This window comes from Conger conger, chromosome 7, assembly GCF_963514075.1.
Source record: "Conger conger chromosome 7, fConCon1.1, whole genome shotgun sequence".
Taxonomy (NCBI): domain Eukaryota; kingdom Metazoa; phylum Chordata; class Actinopteri; order Anguilliformes; family Congridae; genus Conger; species Conger conger.
In genome coordinates, this window is record NC_083766.1 from 24796116 (window position 1) to 24822080 (window position 25965).

General features: G+C 48.8%; 2 protein-coding genes across 2 annotated transcripts; one reads left to right on the top strand and one right to left on the bottom strand.

Annotated features, from left to right (window-relative positions):
• The first annotated feature begins 321 nt into the window (after nucleotides 1–321).
• On the top strand, nucleotides 322–22219 carry tcerg1b (transcription elongation regulator 1b (CA150)). The gene is made up of 20 exons (XM_061248529.1): nucleotides 322–368; nucleotides 1666–1891; nucleotides 4120–4272; nucleotides 4991–5291; nucleotides 5974–6204; nucleotides 7241–7468; nucleotides 9936–10042; nucleotides 10483–10571; nucleotides 10761–10921; nucleotides 11448–11517; nucleotides 12564–12699; nucleotides 14297–14386; nucleotides 15140–15258; nucleotides 15736–15886; nucleotides 17585–17749; nucleotides 18266–18448; nucleotides 20023–20202; nucleotides 20299–20382; nucleotides 20749–20849; nucleotides 21263–22219. Exons 1-20 carry the CDS (start codon nucleotides 322–324, stop codon nucleotides 21462–21464), a joined length of 3024 nt encoding a protein of 1007 aa, XP_061104513.1. The 3' UTR covers nucleotides 21465–22219.
• A 1362-nt stretch (nucleotides 22220–23581) lies between these two features.
• On the bottom strand, nucleotides 23582–24868 carry LOC133133254 (G-protein coupled receptor 151-like). The gene has a single exon (XM_061249354.1). It carries the CDS (start codon nucleotides 24866–24868, stop codon nucleotides 23582–23584), a length of 1287 nt encoding a protein of 428 aa, XP_061105338.1.
• Between the last annotated feature and the right edge of the window lie 1097 nt (nucleotides 24869–25965).

The window sequence follows — 25965 nt, forward strand, 5'->3', positions numbered from 1 at the left end:
GTTGGTAAATAATCCCTCTAAACATGAAATTAATAATGAAGAAAACCAGCATACACTGGGGTAGCCTAAGGTCGAGTTTGAGAACCTCTGGTCGGGTGCCGTCGCTGACAGATTGCTTGGGTTGTTTCCTGTTTCAGAGTTACACCAATCACATGGCGGAATGGGCAATGTCTCATGATTGACATTACCTGCTTCCAATGGGATTTCACAAGTGACCAATGGTGCCGACAAAATTTTGACAGAAGTCAAATGTAGCCAATTGCATGCGAATGTGAGTGTTGACTAGAGTTCGCAGAGGTCTCATTTGCATATAATTCTGTAATGGCGGACCACGGAGAGGCAGACAGTATCGGATTCGACGATAACAGGTTCGGCAATGGGAAATAACATAACACTATGAAGTCAGAGACACATATTTTAGCAGCTAATAGAACAAATATATAACCCTGTATGAGTACGAAATTGTTCCGTCCAAATGATATACATGTATACGCCAAATGAGATGCACGGTATGATGTGCCTAGGCAGGCTGGCTAGTGAGCTCACAACTCGTAACTCAGAACAAGTCTTTGGTAGTTAATGCTTCTCGTTGTCTTGCATTTTCAGCTAATTAAAGCCTGCACTCAACAATGAAAACCAATTGCACTTACAATGTTGTACTTTTGCTTGTACACTTCCTTAGCAATTAAGTTCTAGTGAAACATTTCGCTTCGTGTCAAGGTATTACTAGCATTGCACTGGCCTGCACCGAATGAATGAATGACATACGCTCCAAAACGTCAAACTAAGTTAGCTACGTACACAAATGTAACGTTTATTGTATAACTTAGCTACGTTGTTTTCGTCAATGAATGTAGCCTAGGACATACCTGGCACACATTGTATTATATGTTTTATTCTTTAATCACTTGGCTAACAATGAATTTCGAGGATGCGACTCCACAACTAACATTCAGTAAAATTACCTTGCTAACTTTGTGTTTAGCCGGCTAGTTGTAGCTAGTTGCATCATACGGCTCACTTCGAATCCGGTCTGTTGTAGTCAGCACGTTTATTTGTTCAGCCTTACATTTAACAACGGCTATGGTAGCTAGCTAGCGAGCGAGCTAGAATACCGAATAACCGAAAACCTATTAGTTAAGTAAAAAGCCAAAGGCTAGCTAGGTATTCGGAGTTATATGTGACTGGTCAGCTGCAGTTATCTTGGTAACGCACGAGAGAACTGACTGCTAACCTGAGGCACGCTCCTGGACGTGACGCAATTTACTAGGGGGCTAATGCTCGCGACAACGTGGACCCGATGTGTTCGTTCATCACTGTTTTTTAACGTCACGCCTGTTACTGGATCACTGGATGCAGACTTTTCTTCAAAGAGATTAATTCTAATGGAACTGGAGTGCTGCTTTGTTGATGTGAACTTTAACTGAAGCTCCTGACCCATATCTGCATGCTGCGATGCATTGCACAGCTGCCACACGATTGGCTGATTAGATGATCACGTAAATAAGTAGATGTCCAGGTCTTCCTAATAAAGTGCCCAGTGAGCGTATACTGTGTGTGTGTGTGTGTGTTTGTGTGCGCGTGCTGTGTGCAGACGATCTGCGCAGCAGCACGTTATCTGAGAGCTTTAGCGCTGAAGCGCACACTCTTCCCATGTTCCCCCAGGATGGCGCAGCAGACCCTTCGTTTCCGAGGGCCTGCCCCACCCCCCACGCCTGTCATGCGGGGCCCTCCCCCACTGCTGCGGCCCCCGCCCCCGCCTTTCGGAATGATGAGGGGCCCCCCGCCCCCTCCGCGCCCGCCTTTCGGACGCCCGCCCTTTGACCCCAGCATGCCGCCAATACCGCCACCTACGGGCATGCCGCCCCCACTGGCCCCCCCTCACCTGCAGGTAAACATGGGGGTGGTCTCACCATCCTCCTCTAAGTCACAGGTGTCAAACTCCAGTCCTGGAGGGCCGTAGTGTCTGCTGGTTTTTGGGGTGTTCGGGGTTCATTCAAGTCATTGATTGGTTAAAGTATCCACACGCCTTGTTCTCAAGGCCTTAATTGGCCTTAATTGGAAGCTGATTGAAAGGAAACCACAAAAACCCGCAGACACTGCGGCCCCCTGGGGATTCAGTTTGACACCCCTCCTCTAAGTCTTCAGCACACACACGTTGCACTACATTTACTTAGCAGCCACTTTTATACTGAGCCACGTACACTAAGTGCATACTGAAGCTCATTGGGCCTTTATCCAAAGCGACTTTGTCGAAACAGGGGCCAATCCCCCTGGAGCAATGTTGTTAAGGCTGCGATAGGCTGCCCCACACTATGTAACCGGAACAGGTTGGCTAAGGTACAATTCACTTAAAGTATCAGTTGCCTTCAGCCTTGAAGTCTTAGTTCGCATGGTAAATAAGTGTGGCATGTCATGATAGAATAGATATATTACACTACAATGTCATGACGAATGCTAAATATGACGGTCCTAGATGTCTTCTGTGCACAATATCATTTCCAACATTCACGTTTTCACCTCCCACACCTCCTGAAAATGCAAGGGTTGAAAATAATATTGTCTATGGAAAACTCTGATTAGCCTGTCCCAAAGACGGCAGGTTTGGCTAATTGGAGAGTGTAAATTGCCTGTAGGTGTGTGAGCCCTGTGAGGGATCGGAAACCTGTCCAGGGTGCATTCCTGCCTCTTGCCCTGTGCATGCGTCAGGCCTGTCCAGCATTACAGCACTGTTTTCTGCACCCATGGCGACCTTTAGTCAGTTATAAGGATTAGGAAACAAAATTTTGCAAAACTGTTTTTTTTCTTGAAGCAAAGGTCACGACTGAATCAATTTCAACATTTTTATTTCTAAACGGGTTTGCTATATAGGCTAAGGGGAAAATGAATCGAGGCATATCACACGCACGCTGAGAGAAGCTGTAAAATGTCTGAAACTAGACAACACAGAAACAGTTCTTAAGAAATGCGAATTACTATGTTTTTTTAGAAAGTAATTTCTTCGGTCAATGTATTCGCCAGTCTTCTTCCTCCCCCCTGCATCTGATGTTTGGAGCTTTCAGATGCAGAAGGTCTCCCGTTACTCATCAATTCCACAGAGAACTCCCGCAACAGTCTTTATCATCTTCATTTTTTTTTATTAGATGTGCAAAATGATTATATTATAGGTCTGCCTCTTTCGCAAGATGTAGTTTGTAGGCCGTCCAATTCACTGACTGTTGAAAGAGCTGATCCTGAAATGGCTGTTATGTTTGGGAATATTGATTTAATTTCACAAGGTTTTATCGATGGTCTGCAGCAGTGCTGGACTGTTTGTATGTGTCCTTGAATTTGAAAGGACTAGAATTAATGTGGAAACCCCTCCTTGTCACATGACGGAGCACAGCTAAGTGCATGGAGCAGGAGCGTCTCCACTTCATCTCTCAGTGTCCATTTTGAGAGCTGTTCCTCAATCCTGAGTCACGCCCAGCCGAATTCACTCACAAACAGATGGACCGTAATACTAGCCGATCAACTTTTTTCTGTTTTCTCCCGTTGCTGCTTATCGTGGAGGACAATCTCTGATGTTTCCCAGAACTCACTGGTTGAGAAATCCTCCCTGGGTAGACCCGGGAAGGGTACGGTCTCCAGCTGTTGAGACACTCGGACCGTCGCTGTGGGAGTCCCGGGACGGGGTCATTATCCAGTGAGGCTGTGGAGACGGACTGCTGCCTCATTAATGATGCAGGGAGAACTGTGCGGAATGTTGCTGCTGCCGCCCCACGCGTTTGCCGTGGCAACAGAAGATGACACTCATCAAAACGGACACTCTGGTGTTTTCACCTGGGACTTTTGCCAACGGTTGACCAGTAATTACTGCAAGGCTTCATTGTGTTGCACAAGCCAAGGGCTTGTAATGTGGCTGGAGGCTTAGGAAAACGTGTCCATTTAGTGGATTCGGTGCAGTGCAAAGCATTTGATTGATGTATTTTTTTTCTCTTTGAAGCAATTCTCGCTTGTCGTTATTCATAAGGCCTTGGCTTTGGAAGTTGGCAGTTGTGCATTGTGTTGTCCAGAACGGAATCTGACATTTACTGCTGTTAAATAAATTTGTATTTATTTATGTTTGTAATCTCTCAGAGGCCTCCCTTCATGCCCCCCCCGATGAGCAGCATGCCCCCGCCCCCCGGGCTGATCTTCCCCCCCGGCATGCCCCCTGTGCCCGCCCCGGGCACCCCCACCCTGCCCCCCGCCGAGGAGATCTGGGTGGAGAACAAGACCCAGGAGGGCAAGGTAAGGAGCTCAGAGCTTCAGCAGAGCCTGCAGTGCACTTGGGTACACACATACAGTCTGTACTTACAGACCATGTGTTCATACAGTATGTACTTACAGACCATGTGTTCATACAGTATGTACTTACAGACCATGTGTTCATACAGTATGTACTTACAGACACACATATTCTTACACACGTGTTCATACAGTATATACTTACAGACCATGTGTTCATATGTGTGTATTTACAGACCATGTGTTCATACGTGTATTTACAGACCATGTGTTCATACAGTATGTACTTACAGACCATGTGTTCATACAGTATATAGTTACAGACCATGTGTTCATACAGTATATACTTACAGACCATGTGTTCATATGTGTGTACTTACAGACCACACGTTCATACATACTCTTTGGTGGCAAAGACCCCATGTAACTATATATCTGTCTCTCTCCCCTCTTGCTTGTGTGCTGCCTCTCTCTGTCCTCTCCACTACTCTCCTTCCCTCTCGCTCTTTCCTTATCCCCCTCTACCTGTGTGTGTGTGTGTGTGTGTGTGTGTGTGTGTGTCTGTTTGTATCTGTCTCTCTCTCTCCCTCTCTCTCTCCTCTCTCTCTCTCTCTCTCTCTCTCTCTCTCTCTCTCTCTCTCCCTCTCCCTCTCTCTCTCTCTCTCTCTCTCTCTCTCTCTCTCTCTCTCTCTCTCTCTCTCTCTCTCTCTCTCTCTCTCAGGTGTACTACTATAACGCTCGCACGCGTGAGTCGGCCTGGTCCCGGCCGGAGGGGGTGAAGGTGATCCAGCAGGCTGAGCTCAGCCCCCTGATGGTGGGCCCGGCTCCGGGGACAGGGTCCCCCTCCACCCTGCCCACGGGCAGCACGCCCACTCCCACCTCCTCCCCCGCTCCTGCCACCTCCCCCGCGGCTGCGTCCGCCTCCACCCAGACCCCCTCGCCCACCCTGTCCGCCAGCCCCGCCCCCAGCCCCTCCCCCGCCACTGCAGCGCCCGCCCCCGCCGTGTCCCAGCCTATCGCCAGTAAGTACCGCCGAGAACCCAACCCACTAGCCAATCAGAGGCATTTGCGTGCCACGCTCGCCCGTCTCTGAGCTTCCTGGCTTTCTCTTTAATGGGAGGTTCAGTCCTCGTGGAGTCTCTGTCAGCACTGATGTGAAGGGAATGGAGTCGTCCCAGAGACTTTATCTGAGGTGACCAGTTAATGCTAACTCCTCCCCTGCAGGTAAATTGGCAGTGGTAAATTGGCGTTAGCGCTGTTTATCTGATGCTTTTTATCCAAAGCTACTTACAGTTAATTAGATCGAGCCGGGTCCAACCCCTCCTGGGGCAGTATGGGGTTAAGGGCCTTGCTCAAGGGCCCGCCATCGGCACTGATCTCATTGTGACTACACCGGGGGCTCGACCCGCCGGTTAACACCACCGCTCTCCTCTGAGTGTGGAGTGTGGAGTGCTGAGGGCACTGGCTAATCACACGGTCCGTTCTGCTGTCGGGGGGATTTCACGCCTCTGCTCCCGGTGTTGCCGTGAGACTCCAGATTAATCACGAGGGCTGACGGACCCACAGGGCATCGTCAGCGTTTTCCCGTTCGCTTTTACTGTCCGTCAGGGCTGATGTAAAATTGTAAAAAACGTTTTATGGAAATGATACGTTTAAACTTCGCTTCCCAGACGGTCCCTTCACGCTCAGTGCTTCTCTCCGCAGCTTCCGCCCCCCCCGTGGAGATCCCCCCCGCGGCCAGCGCCCCGGCCTGCGTCGCCCCGGTGACGGCGCTCAGCGTCTCCACGGTGACGGCCACGGTGACGCCGGTGCAGGCCCCGCCCCTGCTGCTGCCGGCGGCTCTGCCCCAGCCCGCGGGCGCCATCCCCGCCTTCCCCCCCGTCATGGTCCCGCCGTTCCGCGTGCCCCTGCCCGGCATGCACATCCCACTGCCCGGTGCGTACCATCTCTCTCTGTTCACGGGGGTGCCCCATCTGCATGCAGGGTTTCATTCCAACTATACGCTTCGCCCACTCCTTTAATATTTTCACATTCAGCAGACGCTTTTCATCCAACACGACGAAGTACGTAAGATCCTCCAGAGAAAAGCTGAAATCCATGAGTAGTACAACATGTAGCACAGTCATAAACATTGCCAATTTTTTAGGGTATAAAAGACTGAAGGGAAATTCAGGAGGGTGGACTAAGGTATGGTCTGAAAAAGTTCAGTGAAGTTCTGACAGAGGAAAGTAATTCCACCAATGACTGTCCTCCTCTCTGGTGGAAGGAGTGTTGATTGGTGGAGTCACTGATTTTTTGGGATGAAAACCTGCATTCTCTCGGCCCTCCATGTCACACAATTGGGTATCTGTTGACAAGCATCAAGTTTGGAGACGCTACCTATAAATGCGCAAAAAAAAAAAAACGCCTGTCTTACTTTAGCTTTTTTTTGTTGTCCTGCTGAAAGGATAATTAAAATCAAAGCTGGAAAAGGGAGAACTTATCGGAATTGAGGGAATTGAGACTATGTGGCAGTGTTAGATAATAGATCATAAAGCCAAAAGGCGGATCTGTGGGCAGTTTCTGCTGTTTTAGCAGTTCAGTGCCATTTTTTAACCGACCAGCAGATGGCAGTGCTGTCCTTTGTTCAGGCATGTAGGCTGTCCTCATGTCCTCTGTGTTCATGGTTTAGACATGGGGCGAAATGCCAGATGCGTTTAATGGGCCTTTTCTCTAAGTGCTAACATGGCTGTACTGTCAGACACATTTTTGTAGGTGGTGAAGATGTTTGGTAGATCTCCAGGAAGAGGCTTGGGCAGCAGCCATGATCTAGCTGTTGAATGAGGTGTGCTTTGTTAGGGTTGGAGTGAAAACCCTACAGGATAGTAGATCTCCAGGAACGATAGCGCTGCTATGAATGATCTCTTGTACATATTTTTCCTGTTTGGTTTGTCTCGTCTGTACAAGACCAGTGCGGAATTTTCCTTTTCAGCTCAACGGACCGCTTATTTCTCCCGCCTCCCAGGGATGCTACCCATGGCCCCGCCCCTCGTTCCCATGATGCACCCTCAGCTGGCGCTGGCGGCCCCCGCCCCGCTCCCCGGGGCCCTGGCGCTGCCTGAGTGGAGCGAGTACAAAACGGCCGACGGCAAAACGTACTTTTACAACAACCGCACGCTGGAGTCCACCTGGGACCGGCCGCCAGAGCTCAGGGAGAAGGGTGGGTGTATACCAGCCTATACCAACCTATACCAGCCTATACCAACCTATACCAGCCTATACCCGCCTATACCAACCTATACCAGCCTATACCAGCCTATACCAACCTATACCAGCCTATACCAACCTATACCAACCTATACCAGCCTATACCAACCTATACCAACCTATACCAACCTATACCAACCTATACCAACCTATACCAACCTATACCAGCCTATACCAACCTATACCAGCCTATATCAGCCTATATCAGCCTATACCAACCTATACCAGCCTATATCAGCCTATACCAGCCTATACCAGCCTATACCAACCTATACCAGCCTATACCAGCCTATACCAACCTATACCAGCCTATACCAGCCTATACCAGCCTATACCAGCCTATACCAACCTATACCAGCCTATACCAACCTATACCAACCTGTACCAACCTATACCAACCTATACCAGCCTATACCAGCATATACCAGCCTGTACCAACCTGTACCAGCCTATACCAACCTATACCAACCTGTACCAGCCTATACCAACCTATACCAGCCTATACCAACCTATACCAACCTGTACCAGCCTATACCAGCCTATACCACCCTATACCAGCCTATATCAGCCTATATCAGCCTATACCAACCTATACCAGCCTATACCAACCTGTACCAGCCTATACCAGCCTATACCAACCTATATCAGCCTATACCAGCCTATATCAGCCTATACCAACCTATACCAGCCTATACCAACCTATACCAGCCTATACCAACCTATACCAGCCTATACCAACCTATACCAACCTATACCAGCCTATACCAACCTATACCAGCCTATATCAGCCTATATCAGCCTATACCAACCTATACCAGCCTATATCAGCCTATACCAACCTATACCAGCCTATATCAGCCTATACCAACCTATACCAGCCTATACCAGCCTATACCAGCCTATACCAGCCTATACCAACCTATACCAACCTATACCAACCTATACCAGCCTATACCAGCCTATACCAGCCTATACCAACCTATACCAGCCTATACCAACCTATACCAACCTGTACCAGCCTATACCAGCCTATACCAACCTATACCAACCTATACCAGCATATACCAGCCTGTACCAACCTGTACTAGCCTATACCAACCTATACCAACCTGTACCAGCCTATACCAGCCTATACCAGCCTATACCAGCCTATACCAACCTATACCAGCCTATACCAGCCTATATCAGCCTATATCAGCCTATACCAGCCTGTACCAACCTGTACCAACCTGTACCAACCTGTACCAGCCTATACCAGCCTGTACCAACCTATATCAGCCTATACCAACCTATACCAGCCTATACCAACCTATACCAGCCTATACCAACCTATACCAGCCTATACCAACCTATACCAACCTGTACCAGCCTATACCAGCCTATACCAACCTATACCAGCCTATATCAGCCTATATCAGCCTATACCAACCTATACCAGCCTATACCAACCTATACCAGCCTACACCAACCTACACCGGCCTACACCAGCCTACACCAACCTATATCAGCCTATATCAGCCTATACCAACCTATACCAGCCTATACCAACCTATACCAACCTATACCAGCCTATACCAGCCTATACCAACCTATACCAGCCTATACCAACCTGTACCAGCCTATACCAACCTATACCAGCCTATACCAACCTATATCAGCCTATATCAGCCTATACCAGTCTATACCAACCTATACCAGCCTATACCAACCTATACCAGCCTATACCAGCCTATACCAGCCTACACCAACCTATACCGGCCTATACCTGCCTATACCTGCCTATACCAACCTATACCAGCCTATATCAACCTATACCAACCTATACCAGCCTATACTAACCTATACCAGCCTATACCAGCCTATACCAGGGTTAATGTTCTCACCTGGCGTTTAAAAACCTCTGTCCCTTTATTAACCTGTTTAGTAACCTATACCATTTCTCTGAAACAGGGTTAATGTTCTCCCCTGGGGTTTAAAAGCCTTTATCCGTTCATTAACCTTTTTATAAACCTATACTGTTTTTCTGCAATTAGGTTAATGTTCGCGCCTGGGGTTCTACAGCCTTTATCCCTTTATTAACCTTTTCCCATATTTTGGAAAAAGACATTTCCCTTGCTATGCGGATTATAAAGGAGTTCTGCACTATAAAAACACTGTGAAAGTATCAGAATGCACCACCACCCAAAGAAATCCACGAAACCCGCATTTTAGAAACCGTGCATTGAAACCAGCCGTGTGGACTTTGTCTGTAACTCCCAACTTCACAACTATAAACACTGCTTGTGTGTGATTCCCAGTTCAGATACTGAGCTGTACAGCATCTTACACACACACTCACACTCACTCTCTGCTTGTGTGTGATTCCCGGTGTATGTCCTAACACTGATGTGTACAGTATCTCACACTCTGCTTGTGCTCAGATAAGGATGCAGAGAAGACCCGGGACAGAGCGCTGCTGGAGGATCTGGAGCCCATGGACATGGAGGAGGAGGAGCCCAAAGTAGAGCTGCCCAAAGAGATCAAAGAGGTGAGTGACCTCATGCATCATGCACTTTCTATACAAAAATCAATACATCTGGGATCAATACATTCCTGGTCTTCGCTGCTTATTTATACAGCTCACACTTGCATTCATGCACGTGCTAATAGTTGCAGGTGCTAGGTGCTAAATCGATGTGCCATCTATCTGTGTGAGTGTGAGTGTGAGTGTGTGTGTGTGTGTGTGTGTGTGTGTGTGTGTGTGCGCGCATACGTATTTAATGTACAAAAAGTATAACTTAAAGAACGAGGCAGCCATAATTTAGCAAATGATTACTATTGATGCAAGTGAATGCAGTTCACATTATTTCTTTGTCAAAAAGTTTGTGCCGTTTAACACATTCCATAATCTACAGGTCTTTTTATTGTTTTTGTTAATTTCCTGTTGTTTTTGTTGTTTTATTGTTTTTGTTAATTCCCCCCTGTCAGGAGCCCAAGGAAGAGGAGATGACAGAGGAGGAGAGGGCCGCACAGAAAGCCAAACCCGTGGCCACCAACCCCATTCCTGGGACGCCCTGGTAGCCCCCAGCAACACGCTTCTGTTAGCTTTAAAAACATCAGATTAGAATGTTCTTGACTGAACATTCTAGTGCTGATGTCACAATCACGACTGGAACCTGAGTTCTAGAACACTGGCATAGAACTTCCAAAGTTCCAAAAGAAACGTGCTCTTCGGAGGGTTAAATGGGTTCTGTGTGTGTGTGCAGGTGTGTGGTCTGGACCGGGGACGACCGTGTGTTCTTCTACAACCCCACCACGCGGCTGTCCATGTGGGACCGGCCGGAGGAGCTGGTTGGCCGGGCCGACGTGGACAAAAGCATCCAGGAGCCGCCTCACAAGAAGGGCCTTGAGGACGTCCGCAAGCTGGGTGAGTCTCCATTTTATTACACTGCATAGGGGCATTATAACGCCTCATACCGGCTTCATTACACTGCGTAGCCAGCTATAACTGCTCATGCACACTAATATCAATGCTGTATAGCTTTCTACTTTTAAGTTACAAGTTCCAAGTGCCAAACTATTCCTTTAATAATAATTATTGATTTGCATGAGCAAGTTATAATGGATCATACACACTTTATTTAACTGTATGAGCAAATTATAATGGAACATTTGGAGAGTTCTAGAAACGGTTCTCTAAACACACAAAGTTTGAAATTGTGTGACTTTGTTATGTTTTACGGTTCAGAAGTGTACGTATAGTCTTCTAAGTCAAAGTGCACTTGTGTTTAAGTGCGTCTGGGTGCCCCTGTGCACACACAATACACAATCTCAATGTTAAGTAGCGGTTAGTTGCTCAGATACGAGAGAAACCCGATTAAGGTTTGTACTAATTCTGTGGCGAGTGAGAAGCCAGCCCAGCCAACCTTCCCACCCTTCCTCTCCCTACACAGGCAAGGAGGAGCTGGAGCCCGCCCCGGAAGAGGCTCCGGAGGAAGAGCCAATCAAAGCCAAGAAGCGCAAGTGAGTACCCAGCGTCCCGCTCGCGATAGGAGCGTCCGGCTGGCCTAGGCTGGGGCCGATAGAGCGCGTTCCAGACTTCCTGAAACACCCATACGCTACGCTAACTCTGAAGCTGGAACCGAGAACTAATTCTCTACAAAGGCAGCTAATGTTGAAGCTGATCTGATGTGTTAAAACCGGGGCTGCGTCTCTTTGTACGGGTGCCGATTGGTCCTTTTTCGACCGGCGCTTTAAATGAAGTCTTGAAATGAAGTTTTAAAGTGAAGTGCAGTGCTGATATGCGCCGGTGCGTTGCGGTGATGTGCGTATCTACCTATCTAACCGCCCCGCTGGGGGAGTGATGACTGCTTACTGTTCAGGTGGCCTGTCAGTCATGTCCGTCAAGCCTGCCAGGCCCCGCCCCCCAAACGCTGCTCTTGTTGCAAAGGAGAGTAAATGTCAGGAGGCGTCTGTAGAATCTGGTGAGACCGACCTTGGGGCCTCCGAGGTAATGACCTTGCTCGACCTTGTTCTGGACTGTCCGGGGAAAGCACACGGCTGACTGGGGGCCTCGCTGGCTGTTACGTGTGGCTGCGGCTTGTTTCATTTCATTTAGTTATTTCGCTGACGCTTTTATCCAAAGCGACTTACTGTTCATTAGACTAAATCCCCCACCCAATCCCCCCAGGAGCAATGTGTGGTTAAGGGCCTTGCTCAAGGGCCCAACCGCTGCACTTATCGTAGCTACACCAGGGCTTTAACCAGCACCTTAGCCACTAGGCTATAGGCTGCCCCCACCCCCCCCAGCTTACAGGAGGCTGCGTTCCTAACAGGCTCTGCAGCCCAGAGAAAACCGCCCACTCCAGCCACAGCCATCTAACACAGCTCAACGTTTCCTCCAATCAAAACATCTGTAAAACAGTCCCCGCCCCCCCCCCCCCCCCCACCCTGAGCAGCGAATCCCCACGCCCCCCCTTGCACTGTTAAACACTGTCCCCACCCCCCCCCGCCCCCGCCCCCGCCCCCGCCCCCTGCCGGGCCCTGACGCACCTCCCTGTGCTCCGCAGGAAGGAGGAGGTGAAGGAGGCGGACGTGGAGAAGGACGCAGCGATGGAGGCTGAGATCCGGGCGGCCCGGGAGAGGGCAGTGGTGCCCCTGGACGCCCGGATGAAGCAGTTCAGAGACATGCTGCTGGAGAGAGGGGTAAAACACTCAGTCCCACCGCAATTCTGTATGTTAGACTCATTAATCTAAATGGAGCCCAAACAAGGTACAATCTTCAGTTCCTTTTTTTTTTTGTCTCTCTCCCCCCCCTCTCGCTCTCCTCTCTTCCCCTCTCACTCTTTCTTCCCTCTCTCTCTCTCTCTTTCGCTCTCACTCATGTTCTCTCTGTTCTTGTGTTCATGTTAAAGTGAATGAGATGCCTACAGTATGTTGGTGTTATACTTTTTGGGTGGAAACGGTCAGTTTGGTCCCTACTATATGCCCGATATCCTAATGAGGTTTCTGTAGACTACATTATTTATGTGAATCTGAATCATTTCTTTACTCTAAATACCAGATTTGCTCTATATTGGAGTGAAAGGGCACCAGGGAACTATGAAGTGGTTTCTATACGTATGCAGTTTAATTTAAATAAGTTTACTGTTCTTTTCATTTTAACATTTCAATTTCCTATATTGTGTTTGAACTGGGTGAAAATCAGTCAGTGTTCTGGAAGATAATTTGATAATTATCCCCCGGGGTAAAGTTACCTCAAGCAGATATCATATTATCCTAATTCAAACCTGCATAAGGTGCCTTTTGACTCAAGTTTCTTTTTTCCCCTTCCTGTCATTTCTAAAAGTGCCCAGTTTCATATACTTTACATTCTTAATTTTATGTCCATTTTGATTGCTCCGAACTGCTTCTGTTTCTTGTTAGTTGTTTTCTTTTCCTGCAGGAATAATTAGCATATAATCTGTTGTGCTTATTATTGTTTTGGAGGGGGTTTTGTACATTTTGTCAGTAGTGTACACAACAGCGTGTATTCTGTCCTTGAATACTAATTTAGAGGCGTGAGCCTGAAATATCTTTGAGCATTAGCGATGCCAGCCTTGTCCCTGCCCCCCCTCCCCCCCCATCTCCTGCCACTTAACGGGAGAGTGGGGGCTGGAGGGGTGTTTACCTCCGATAACAACCACCCCCCCCTCCTCTCAGTTCATGTGCTTTAGTTCAAACATCCACATCTGCCCATTGGCATGTAGCTGTTTGATGTGACATTTTGATTTAAAGGTGTTAATACCCTACTGCAAAAAAAAAATCATTTAAGACTAATAATAATAATAAAGCAGTTGAAATGAACGTGTAAGGCCTCCTGTTGCTTGGAAAAAGGTTGTGCATCTCTCTGTGCTAATTAAAAAGAGATGGAGATGGAGAGAGACGAGATGAAAGGGGAGTTCAATGAGACTTCAAGGCCGGGATACCCCGCCGTTAGCCACCGCGGCGCGGAGAACCGACGCGTAGCCGCTGGCGTTCGCGCGGCCCGTTCCAGGGGCAATTACCGCGCTAATTAGCGCCGGGGAAGGGTTCACTCCCCCACCCGCGAACAGTCATTCATTAGACATGATGGTTTAGATGATGAAACGGGGGGCCCCCATCCAGGCTCAGGGCTCAGTATGCGAGAAGGCAGCTAGGAGCAAGCCTGCTGACGTGTCGCCTGGTTATGACTGACTAATTAGACCGCTTTATTTACCTCTCTCCATCCGTCCGTCCCCCCACTACCCCCCCTCCCACCCCCACCCCACCCCCCTCCCTGCAGGTTTCAGCTTTCTCTACTTGGGAGAAAGAGCTGCACAAGATTGTGTTCGATCCCAGATACCTGCTGCTTAACCCCAAAGAAAGAAAGCAGGTACGGAACCTTTTGCGGTAATTGTTTCCGCCTCGATACGGGTCACGTGATTTCAAGGGTCTCCACCCAAGTCTGGGTCAAATTAGGTCATTGTTTTGGATTCAAATACTTCTCTGTGCTCAGTTGATCTTGCCTGGTGCAAACAAGCCAACCAAGAGGGCCAGAAGGCAGGTTCCTCACTTAGAGTACTCCATAGGTTCCATTATTACATTATTGGCATTTGGCAGATGCTCTTATCCAGAGCGACGTACAGTTGATTAGACTATGCAGGAGACAATCCTCCCCTGGAGCAATGCAGGGTTAGGGCCCTTGCTCATGGGCTATCTTATTGTGGCTACACCAGGGTTAGGACCACCGACCTTGCGTGTCCCACTAATTTACCTTAACCACTACGCTACAGGCCGTTCCAATACACCAGACAAGCATTTTTCAATATATTCAAAATATTTGATCCAGGTCTGCTCCACAACTCTCCAGCCACTTATTTTGCATGCTTCAGCCTTAACTACCTTTTTAAACAAGATTAATGGCTGGTGTGTAAACATCTTGAGAGAACTGGAGCAGCACCTTCTCTTGCTTGACTTGATAGAAACACTCTCTTTTCTGTTTGCTTCAAAATCACAACTGGTGCACCCAAGTAGTGTGTAACCTAGATAGGAGAAGAGGGAGGGTGGACTGTTGGGCCAAACCTTGCCTGGTAAAGACGCAGATGGGTTACCAACCCCTTAGCCCGCTCTCTGTCGCCCCCTGCAGGTGTTTGACCAGTACGTGAAGACGCGAGCAGAGGAGGAGAGAAAGGAGAAGAAGAATAAACTGATGCAGGCCAAGGAGGAGTTCAGGAAGATGATGGAGGAGGCCAAGCTGAACGTCAGGTGAGCTTGGGGGGTACGGCTCGGACCGCCGTTCTTAAGTACAACGAGAGTTGTCGCATCGATGGAAAGGACAGTCTACGTGGTGAATGGAAACGAGCGCCGAAGTGTCCCTGAGCAAGACTCCTAAACCCCAAATGCTCCTGACGAGCTGGTTGGTGCCTTGCATGGCAGCCAATCGCCGTTGGTGTGTGAGTGTGTGTATGAATGGGTGAATGAGAGGTATCAATTGTACAGCGCTTTGGATAACGGCGCTACATAAATGCCATTTACCAGTGGCATTAAATGCCATTTACCAGTGGCATATATTTGGTGTAGTTTGTCACAAAATGGCTGCCATTTTGAACTCCTGTATGGGCTGTAAAGTGTGACCCTCAGGACTTTGATACACGAAAGGTGCACCTGTTGCCTTTAATACAGGTTGTTGGTTTTAATGTCTCAACCTTAAATAATTACTTTTTCCTTTATGGTTTTCTGCAGGACAACGTTCAGCGAGTTTGCGTCGAAACATGCCAAGGACTCACGGTTCAAGGCCATTGAGAAGATGAAGGACCGCGAGGCCATTTTCATCGAGTTTATGACCGCCTTCCGCAAGAAGGAGAAGGAGGACTCCAAGAACCGCGGAGAGAAGGTGGGGCACCAGCCAGGGACCCCTGTCACCACAATGGGAGGGACATTAGTTGTGAACCATCAGGGAATGGAAGAGAGAGAGCTGTTCACAGAATTCACGTGTGGATTTGGATCTGACTGGACCTGGTGTTCATGTCTCTAGTCAATGGCGGCCAAGACGCACAGGAAGTAGAATATAGACCTGTGATGTTCACAAGATGGAAGCCAACAGCTGGTGTGGTCTCTGCCACATCCCTAGCGCATGTTTTTTTTTTTTTTTTCGGATTTTTTCCCTTTTTTCTCCCAATTTGGTAGCCAATTGTACCCCGTCTAATTCAATTAGAGGTAGTATTAGATACACCGCCCACACACCGTCCCTTGGCGGCCCTATGAGAGCGACACGCCTTCTTCAAGCCGTCTCGCCACATGCTGGTAACTGATTCCGAGGCACCCGAGGTGCTTTTTGTGCGGCGATCTACTAACCCTGCCAAGTCCCTCCCCCTGGAGCAGCGAGCCAATTATGCTGCTCCACGTGAGCCGGCCAAACTTGGCTTTTGGCAGGACCAAGAATCGAACCCCGGTCCCCGATGTGCAAATGCAGCGAACGGCAACCGCAAGTCCGCTGCATCTTAGCCTGTTGCGCCACCGCGGCCCCTGTTTCTGCGACTCTTAATGTTTTGACAGTTATAGAGTCGCGGGAGTTTCGGCCAGCGTTTCTCTTCTGGGTTTTGTGGCAGGGGATTTGTGCCCTTTGGGTTTATGGGCAGAGGCTAACCGCTGTAGATGTTTCCTTACTGTGAAAGGTCACCCATCAAAGATTAATGACTCTGAAATGTCACCCACCAGAAACTGGCTAAGGGTGGGGAGCTCGGGAGGGTAAAGGGCCAGGGCAGGGGGTTTCTCTGCAGCAATCCTCCCTACCCGCACTATTTTTCAATCCGGGGAGAGGGGGCACACACTCTCTATGACGCCATTAATCATCCTTGCATGCGTGCTAAGCCAAAGACAACGCACCTTTGCCGTGGTTCCCTTTATAGTGGTCCTTCGTACCACAATTCTGGAGTTAAAATGCCATGTTGACCTTCCCTAATACATAAGCACTTGTGTTTGCAGTTCAGGAGTACTCTTACACTGACATTTCTTAGCCTAGGTGCCGTTCGCTAGGGGTGGGCATTTCATTTAATAGCGATTCCATGTGTCACAAACATCACCAACATGTATACACACACACAAATATTCAGATAATAAAATAAGGTTGCTCCATCCAAGCAAAACGAAACTCAATGTCTGAAGTAATTGGACTCATGGGGGAAACAATTTCATCACATTTAGCTGATGCTTTCATCCAAAGCGACTTACAGTTGATTAGACTAAGCACGGGACAATCCTCCCTTGAGCAATGTGGGGGTTAATGGCCTTGCTCATGGTCCCAACAGCTGCACTGGTCTTATTGTGGCTGCACTGGGACCAATCGTCTGGGTCCCGGTCAAGCACCTTAGCCTCTAGGCTGTTCTTGGTGTGAAGAAGCTGACTAGAGCTTCTTAAACAGGCTCCATCCAGGTGCTCCTAATTACTAATTACACGGGCTAGGGGGTGACTAGCACCTCCTGCTGGTGGATGTGTGTAGCACCACCCCCACCAGCCAGGGACCCCCGTCTCCAGTTTACCCTGAGTTGGGGCTAAGCAGTTTTAACCCTGTCCCCCCCCTCCTGGGCCACAGGTGAGGCAGGACTTCTTCGAGCTGCTGGCAGACCACCACCTGGAGGGGCAGCAGCGCTGGAGCAAGGTGAAGGAGCGGCTGGAGGGAGACCAGCGCTACAAGGCCGTGGAGGGCTCCGGCATGAGGGAGGAGCTGTACAAACACTATGTGGAGAAGCTGGCCAAGGTGGGGCGCGCTTGGGCTGGGACAGGGCGAGGGCCGGGGGGGGCCAGTCCCCCGAATGTGCCAGGGGCACGCTGTGCATTTACACCATGCTGCTGCTGCTGCTGCTGCCCCCAGCCTGGGTATTCACTGCAGTTGGGTGTTGGGTTGAATTTGTATGTAAATACGTCTGTGCTCACATATTTGAGATCCACCAGGTGCATTGTGGTTAGTGTAAAAGATACATTGTGCAAAGTGGTACATTAGGTGTGTGTGTGTGTGTGTGTGTGTGTGTGGTGCTGTTGCATTTTGTGTGGTTTTTTGATGGACATGTACACCAGGAAGTGTGTGTTTGTGATATGCAGTATGAAGTGTTTGTAGATGGAAGTATACGTGATATGCAGTATAATGCGGTGTGTGGTATTCAGTATGAAGTGTTTGTAGATGGAAGTATACGTGATATGCAGTATAATGCGGTGTGTGGTATACAGTATGAGGAGGTGTGTAAATGCGTGTGCCACGCGGCACCTCCCTCTGCAGAACCTGGACTCGGATAAGGAGAAGGAGCTGGAGCGCCAGGCCCGGATCGAGGCCAGCCTGCGGGAACGGGAGCGGGAGGTGCAGAAGGCTCGCTCGGAGCAGACCAAGGAGATCGACCGCGAGAGAGAGCAGCACAAACGCGAGGAGGCCATTCAGCACTTCAGAGCCCTCATGTCTGACATGGTGAGAACACTTTACCCCTTTTCCCGTATGTAGGGACTCCATACTCAACATAGTTGCAGGTTACCCTTGTAGTTTGGGAGTCGTTTATACTACATTGTGAGGACTGAGTTAATCCCTTCTCACAGAGCCCTTATAAATAACTTTGTGTGGACCTAATTATTCCCTTTACACACTTAGTGCCCTTTTAACTATCATTGTGAGGACCAAGTTACTCCCTTCACACATATAGGGCCTTTTTAACCATCATAGTGAGGACCAGGGTACTCCCTTTACACACATGAGGCTCTTTTATCCATCATTATGAGGACCGAGTTACTCTCATTACACACACGGAGCCCTTATATCTATCATGGTGAGGGCAGTGGTACTCCCCACACACACACACACACACACACACACACACGTGGCCCTTTTATCAATCATTGTGAGGACTGAGTTACTCCCATTACACATACTGGGCCCTTATATCTATCATTGTGAGGACAGAGTTGCTCCCTTTACACACAAAGAGCCCTTTTGTCCATCATTTTCATGTGTGGTGCTATTAAACATATTTAAGCTAAAGGTACACTTTGTGTCTCCACAAATAGACTAATTAATGCCCGGCAGCTGAAACTCACTGTTGTCTCATCGTTAGGTTTTTTGTTTTGCACTTGAACTTGCTGTACTTTTACGTTGCGTTTTCTTTGTTTGTCGTCTTTCCTCATCGGTACAATGTCAATCATCTGCTTCTCATCAATAAAAAATCCATTAAAGTCTGTCTATTCTCTGATGGCTTCAGTAATTACAGTAGCAGGCATAGTTTTCTTGTGCTTGGCCAATCGCCGGTCATCGATCGCCTTGGTTACCTTGCTGCAGGGGGTCAAAGGTCATGGGTCATTATCACCACCTCGGTTCTCGGTCCTGCTGTGGCTTTAATTCTATCGAGGACAACTTCATTCATTATTCAAAAAGTGGCTAATGACGTTTCTTTCACACAAACCAACTTTCCTTGGCTATTGCCGGTTGACCCTTTCAGTCCCAAGCCCAATATGAAGTAGCTCCACCCAAATTCTTTGGTTGAGAAAATTAAGTGAGGTGCAAAAATTTAGTAGGGTTTTATTAGGGGCTCAAAACAATAGTATAGCAGTCATTTTGATTGGTTGAGAAGATATATTTGGACATCATTAATTCATGTTGTTAACTACATGAGGTAATGTTAAAAGCTACTGTAATGTGTTTCCCCAGTGGCTGTGGTTTGTCACACTAAGCGTGCGGTCGTGTGCGGTTTGTCACACTAAGCCTGCGGTCGGGTGCGGTTTGTCACACTAAGCCTGCGGTCGTGTGCGGTTTGTCACACTAAGCCTGCGGTCGTGTGCGGTTTGTCACACTAAGCCTGCGGTCGTGTGCGGTTTGTCACACTAAGCCTGCGGTCGGGTGCGGTTTGTCACACTAAGCCTGCGGTGGGGTGCGGTCTGTCACACTAAGCCTGCGGTCGGGTGCAGTTTGTCACACTAAGCCTGCGGTCATGTGCGGTTTGTCACACTAAGCCTGCGGTCGGGTGCGGTCTGAATTCCGGGTGTTTTGCGGCGCAGGTGCGGTCGTCGGACGCCACGTGGTCGGACACGCGGCGGAACCTGCGGAAGGACCACCGCTGGGAGTCGGCCTCGCTGCTGGAGCGGGACGAGAAGGAGAAGCTCTTCAGCGAGCACGTGGAGGCGCTGTCCAAGAAGAAGAAGGAGCACTTCCGCCAGCTGCTGGACGAGACCACGCTGGTGAGATGAGCACGATGAGAACGGTGCATTTTAATAAGTTCTGAAAATGAGTGTAGTGACATGGCGGTGAGCGGACATTTTGTTTCTCTTCTTCAGATTACACTGACCACTTCCTGGAAGGAGGTGAAGAAACTCATCAAGGAAGATCCACGCTGCATAAAGTTCTCCAGCAGCGACCGGGTAATGGTCTCTCTTTGGTTCCCATCAGGGAGGGGGGCAGGGGGAAGGCAGTCTGTAGCGTAGGGGCTAAGGCTAGGACCCCGGAAGGGTAGTTGTTCACCGACTTGGTGTTGCCACAATAAGATCCGTGCAGCTGTTGGGCTCTTAACCCTGCATTGCTCCAGGGGCGATTGTCCTCTGCTCGACTGTAAGTAGCTTTGGATAAAATCGTCAGCTTAATAACTGTAATGTAATCAAGAACCGTTAGAAGCTCCACTGTCCTTGATCCTTACCAGATGATTATCATCAGTGCATTATGCTGACACATTCTCAGTTATCTGTGCGTTCTCATGCAGCCTTGTGAATTGTGCGTTTTTTTATTTGTAGAAGAAGCAGAGGGAGTTTGAGGACTACATCAAAGACAAGTACATCACTGCCAAAGCAGACTTCAGAACTCTGCTGAAAGAGACAAAATTCATCACGTACAGGTGAGTGTGGTCTCTCTCTTGAGTTCGCAACCATACTAGGGGGGGGCGGGGGGATCCTAGAACCTACAACCTGAGACTTAAGCATTAGGACTGGAGGTCATTTGTAATTTTCTAAATGCAAAGTATCCTTTATTTATTCATTATCATTACCGACAGTACTGTGGTTTTGTCATTTTTTTGTGTGATCTCATTTTGTATCTACGGACCCAAGCGTTAATAACTCAGCTTTAATGGAGGCGTTAGGGTTTCTGTTGGTCACTGTCCCTTCCTGGCTGATAAATCCCCGTTGAGCTCATTTCAGTAGAGCAGGACGTGATCTTTCAAAGTGTGTGTGTGTGTGTGCATGAGCTGACAGACCTGTTCCTTACTGGGAGCATCCTGTACCCTTTCATGACTTCCTGTATCCCACACAGGTCCCGGAAGCTGATCCAGGAGTCGGACCAGCACCTGAAGGACGTGGAGAAGGTCCTGCAGAACGACAAGCGCTACCTGGTGCTGGGCTGTGTTCCTGACGAACGTCGAAAGCTCATCATGTCTTACATCGAGGACCTGGACCGTCGGGGTCCCCCTCCTCCCCCGACCGCCTCCGAGCCCACCCGCCGCTCCACCAAATGAGCCCCCCCCTCCACCCCCCTGCAAAGCCCAGACCCATACCTGCAGCTTACCGCCATTCTGCGGGACGCCCCTGTACATATTCTAACGTCTAAGCGGAGCCCGAACTACGCTGACCCTACGGCGGATCTTTCCGGATCCTTGAACTCGGAAAGCGCGTGTGGCTTCTCCCCGCCAGAGACCGGCTTCTCCCCACCAGAGACCGGCTTCTCCCCACCAGAGACCGGCTTCTCCCCGCCAGAGACCGGCTTCTCCTCGCCAGAGACCGGCTTCTCCCCGCCAGAGACCGGCTTCTCCCCGCCAGAGACCGGCTTCTCCCCGCCAGAGACCGGCTTCTCCCCACCAGAGACCGGCTTCTCCCCGCCAGAGACCGGCTTCTCCCCGCCAGAGACCGGCTTCTCCCCGCCAGAGACCGGCTTCTCCCCGCCAGAGACCGGCTTCTCCCCGCCAGAGACCGGCTTCTCCCCGCCAGAGACCGGCTTCTCCCACGGTCACCAGCGACGTCAGTTAAACGTCAGGGGACGGAGTTAAACGTGCGGTCGGCTGACCTAGCGGAAGAGAGACTGATCTGCAGGCCGTGTTTTTTATTAGTATTATTATTATTATTATTATTCTATCAACGCGAGAAAAAAAGTCATCCTAATTATGACATTACGCGGTTTGAATGTTGAAATGTTTCTAAAGTGGTTTAATTTTGACTTGTTGCTATGTTTCTGTACATGTTTAATGAAATAAATGCAACCCACTTTTTTAAGTAATTTTGTGCCTGCAATGATTTTTTTTTTTTTACCCCCCCAGGAGCACGTCTTACATCATTTATGTCCACATGATTTTACTTGGGGGCACTTTAAAGGAGTTACAATACAAATATACATTTTTTTATTTATTATTCAGAGATTTAAATGTATTTTAAAACATATTTTTATAAGCCTAAATTTCCCACTATATGTCTGGGCGTGGTGATGAGAACTGTCATTTAGCTATGACATGCCCCCACTTTCCTGTTGACCAGCTGCGCAAACTGTCAGTCACAAGTTAGGGGAGGGATAAGAGGAGAGGTTATCCTCATGTGACGTACAACTAGGAGAACATTCTCAACCGGTTGAAAATAGGATGATAAATTTTAAACGCTTCTCCAAAACTAAAGAACGGACATATTTCATACTTTCATTGTGTTTCTGCAATGCTCTCTTGTGCAAATTGCATATAAAAACCTAGAAATTATGAACAACCATCATGTCACTCCATTAACTAAATTAAGTACAAGATATATTGTCCATTTGTAGAGCTAGAAAATGTGAAATTTTCTCCATGAAATTCAACCCGACATTGTGGTTACAAGTTCAGTTAGAAGACCATCTGCCCATTGAACAGTTTGCACCTTAATTCTTTTAAATAGTTTTTTCAGTGTGTTCACTGATTTCACTAGCGTAGACACTTTGCGTATGTGAATGTATGGTATGACTGTACCAGCATATTTGAAGCTAGTTGAGCCTTCCTGCATTGTGATTTCCACACACTATACAGTTTGTATATTTGAGGAAAAGGGAAAAGAATGAACTGTGAAAGGTTTTCACATTCACTTTATTACAAAAACATTCCAAAATACATAACACTTCCTGGTTATCACGGCACAAATCCGCCTCATTATAGTGGCTGGGAAAACTGACAGGCACAATTTGCAAAAATCCAAACATTTACAAAAGACTCATTATTTACAGTATGCTTTAATGCCCTTTGTGGATGCCAGTTATTATTTTAGGTGTGGATATTTCATCAATATATTTCAGTTGGTTTCTGAACATAATTTGAAAGGGAACTCCTTGGAACAATTTCTTTGGCTGTGGGAGTATTTTTGAGACCGCCTCAATGGAATGTTGAATCTTGTGAATGACACAAATGGACTGCACTGTGTGTTAAGATATTCTTAATATGCCAATAATCCAAAATTAGATGTTCATTGTAAAAAAGATGTCGAGTTCAGTTCACACTTGTCCGATCCTTTGACCCAAAGCTATGCTGATACTGTGTGAATGGGTTGGGTTGTTAACCAGGTGTTTGGTTATTGTTGGGTGTTGGGTTGTTGTCGGCTGTTGGGTTGCTGCTGGGTTTGAGGTGGTTCAGAGCTGCTGCTTTACCTCGGCCTGGTTCTGGTGCTCCCAGGGAACCGGGTCGTTTTCCAACGAGGTCCGACCCGTCTCCCGCTCGTGCCAGAACTGCTCCAGGTCCGGCAGGACGATCCCGTCCTTGTTGACCGGGCTGTCTGGGTCCTCGGGTTTGGGGTCCTCGTCCGGTTTGGGCTGCTCCGCCCTCTCCGTGACGTGCGGGAGGGGGAATCCCGCCGGCTCGCGGCGGGGGCAGGGGGATTTGGGGGCGGAGGGCGTGTGGGGGTTGGGTTTGTTCTTGGGCAAGGGTTTCCGGAGCGTGAAGCGCCTCCAGAGTCCGGAGTACCCGTCGCGGAACTCGTCGGAGAGCGACAGCACCAGCAGCGGGTTGAAGAGCGAGATGGCGAACATCAGGAGCTCGGACGACAGCGCGAAGAGCGGCGGGGGGGGCGGACCCCCCATCTCGGCCGCGTGCCGCACCCACACCCACCACACCCACTGCGGCAGCCACAGGACCGCCGTGGCCACGGTCAGGCTGAAGAGCATGACCGTGAGCTGCCGCGACCGGATCTGCGTCCGCAGGTTCTGGGTCTTGCTGGACCTCCGCTGGCACCTGCCGTACGTGCGCCAGAAACAGAGCAGGGCGAAGCTGAGGGGCCCGCAGTAGGCCACCAGGGGGTAGGCCTTCACGTACACCGCCATGGCGTAGCGGGCGGACTCGGGCACGTCCTGAACGCAGGCCAGCCGGTCCCCGTCCCGCTGAAGGGCGGTGAACATCCAGTGGGGCAGGGACACCAGGCAGGCGAACACCCAGGTGAAGAGCAGGGCGGTGAGGATGGCCTTCTGTCGGATGTTCACCTGCTTCCCGGGGTTGCTGACGTAGCGGTAGCACGACTTGGCCATGACGGCGATGGTGAAGCTCTTGGCCGTCATGCAGGAGTTGAGGAAGCCGTCGCAGGTCTTGCACACGAACCAGCCCAGGGTCCAGCTAGCCCGGGTGTATGAGGCGCCCTTGAAGGGGGCGGCAAAGGCGAGAACCAGCCCGTCGGCTAGCGCCAGGTTGAGGATGAGACCGTTGATGAGGGTGAGTTTGCTCTTCAGGGCGTTGTTGACCAGGACGGCCATGGCGAACATGTTCCCGGCAAAGCCCAGCACGCAAACGATCCCCAGGATGGCTGGCACCAGCAATTTCAATTCCGGGGAATTCAGTAAAACATGACCATCCCCTTCGAAGACGGAATGCTTGTCCATAGAGTTGTTCATCTTGCTAATATTCACGCTTTGTTGTAGGGATTGATCCATGTTGTAGCTAGATGGAAAGACCAGATTAAAAGCAGCTTTTGAAAATCCTTTTTTTATGTGGGAGGGGTAAAAATTCTAACGTCTTAGCTGTAGAGTTCAACTGCCGCACATTCAAATCTGATGGAGGTAACGGTTCCTCCAGCAGACGCCGTCTCTGAAAATGACAGCGCGAGCACTTTTGCTGTATTTATATCGGCAGCTTGATTGGCAGGCGCCTCCACCGGCTTAAGGGATGTTTTCTTTTACCCCTAGCGGTGTCCTCATGGGGCCAATTAAAAACATTAAACGTTAATGCTTTTTAAATAAATTATGTGCACGAAGAAAAATAAATGGCTGTTTAAAAATTCCCTGAAACTGAGGGCGACCTTAGCCTGAAATTAATTTGTTTTCGATAGGCACCGCTGCTTTCAATTCGTTGCTACAATAACAGTAATATGTAATGAGATTTTAGAAAAGTGAAAAAGAGGCTATTACGGGTCTTGTTTTGACTTTTTCTCCTGCGCTTCCTTCTCAAATGAGGATTTTCCATCCGAAGGCTGTTATTTTACAAATAATATTTCCTGCATTATATGCATGGATGCAGACTAGCCTGTTGTTTTGAACGCTCTGTCATTTACAATTGCGATTTTCCTTAATTAAGCTGTCCCGCTATTCCACGCACCTTGGCAATGGCATTTAGTCCAATTAACCATGGGGAGAATAAAGCCTAGAAATACAGCGTCTTGCATTAACCATGACATTTTTCAATTCTTCTGCGACGCCATGATTTTATTTTATGCCTTCACCATGTAGTCTCTTGGGGAAATATATATATATATATGTTTAGCAAGAAACTTGGAAATTAGGCGACTTGTACTTGTTATTTGTGTACGTACCTGGGAAGAGTGAGAAAGATGTGTACACGTGGCTGTGTACACGACTCACGGAGTAAATGTCCCTGAATCTGCCGTAAAGCAAGTTATATTTATTTCCTTTTCATGACCAGCGCTGAATCACTGTACTTGGGCACAAGTGGACGACTCGCACTTCTAAATTGGGAAGTTTCATTACATGCTGTAGCTAGACCTAGGTCTTCCGATTATTTTATTCTCGAAAAC

Excerpts from the sequence above, each read along its gene's own strand:
- tcerg1b (XM_061248529.1), top strand. The coding sequence starts at position 322 with ATGGCGGACCACGGAGAGGCAGACAGTATCGGATTCGACGATAACAG. Across the intron at positions 5,292-5,973 it reads CGTGTCCCAGCCTATCGCCA|CTTCCGCCCCCCCCGTGGAG; the intron begins GTAAGTACCGCC and ends TTCTCTCCGCAG. Across the intron at positions 10,043-10,482 it reads TGCCCAAAGAGATCAAAGAG|GAGCCCAAGGAAGAGGAGAT; the intron begins GTGAGTGACCTC and ends CCCCCCTGTCAG.
- LOC133133254 (XM_061249354.1), bottom strand. The coding sequence starts at position 24,868 with ATGGATCAATCCCTACAACAAAGCGTGAATATTAGCAAGATGAACAAC.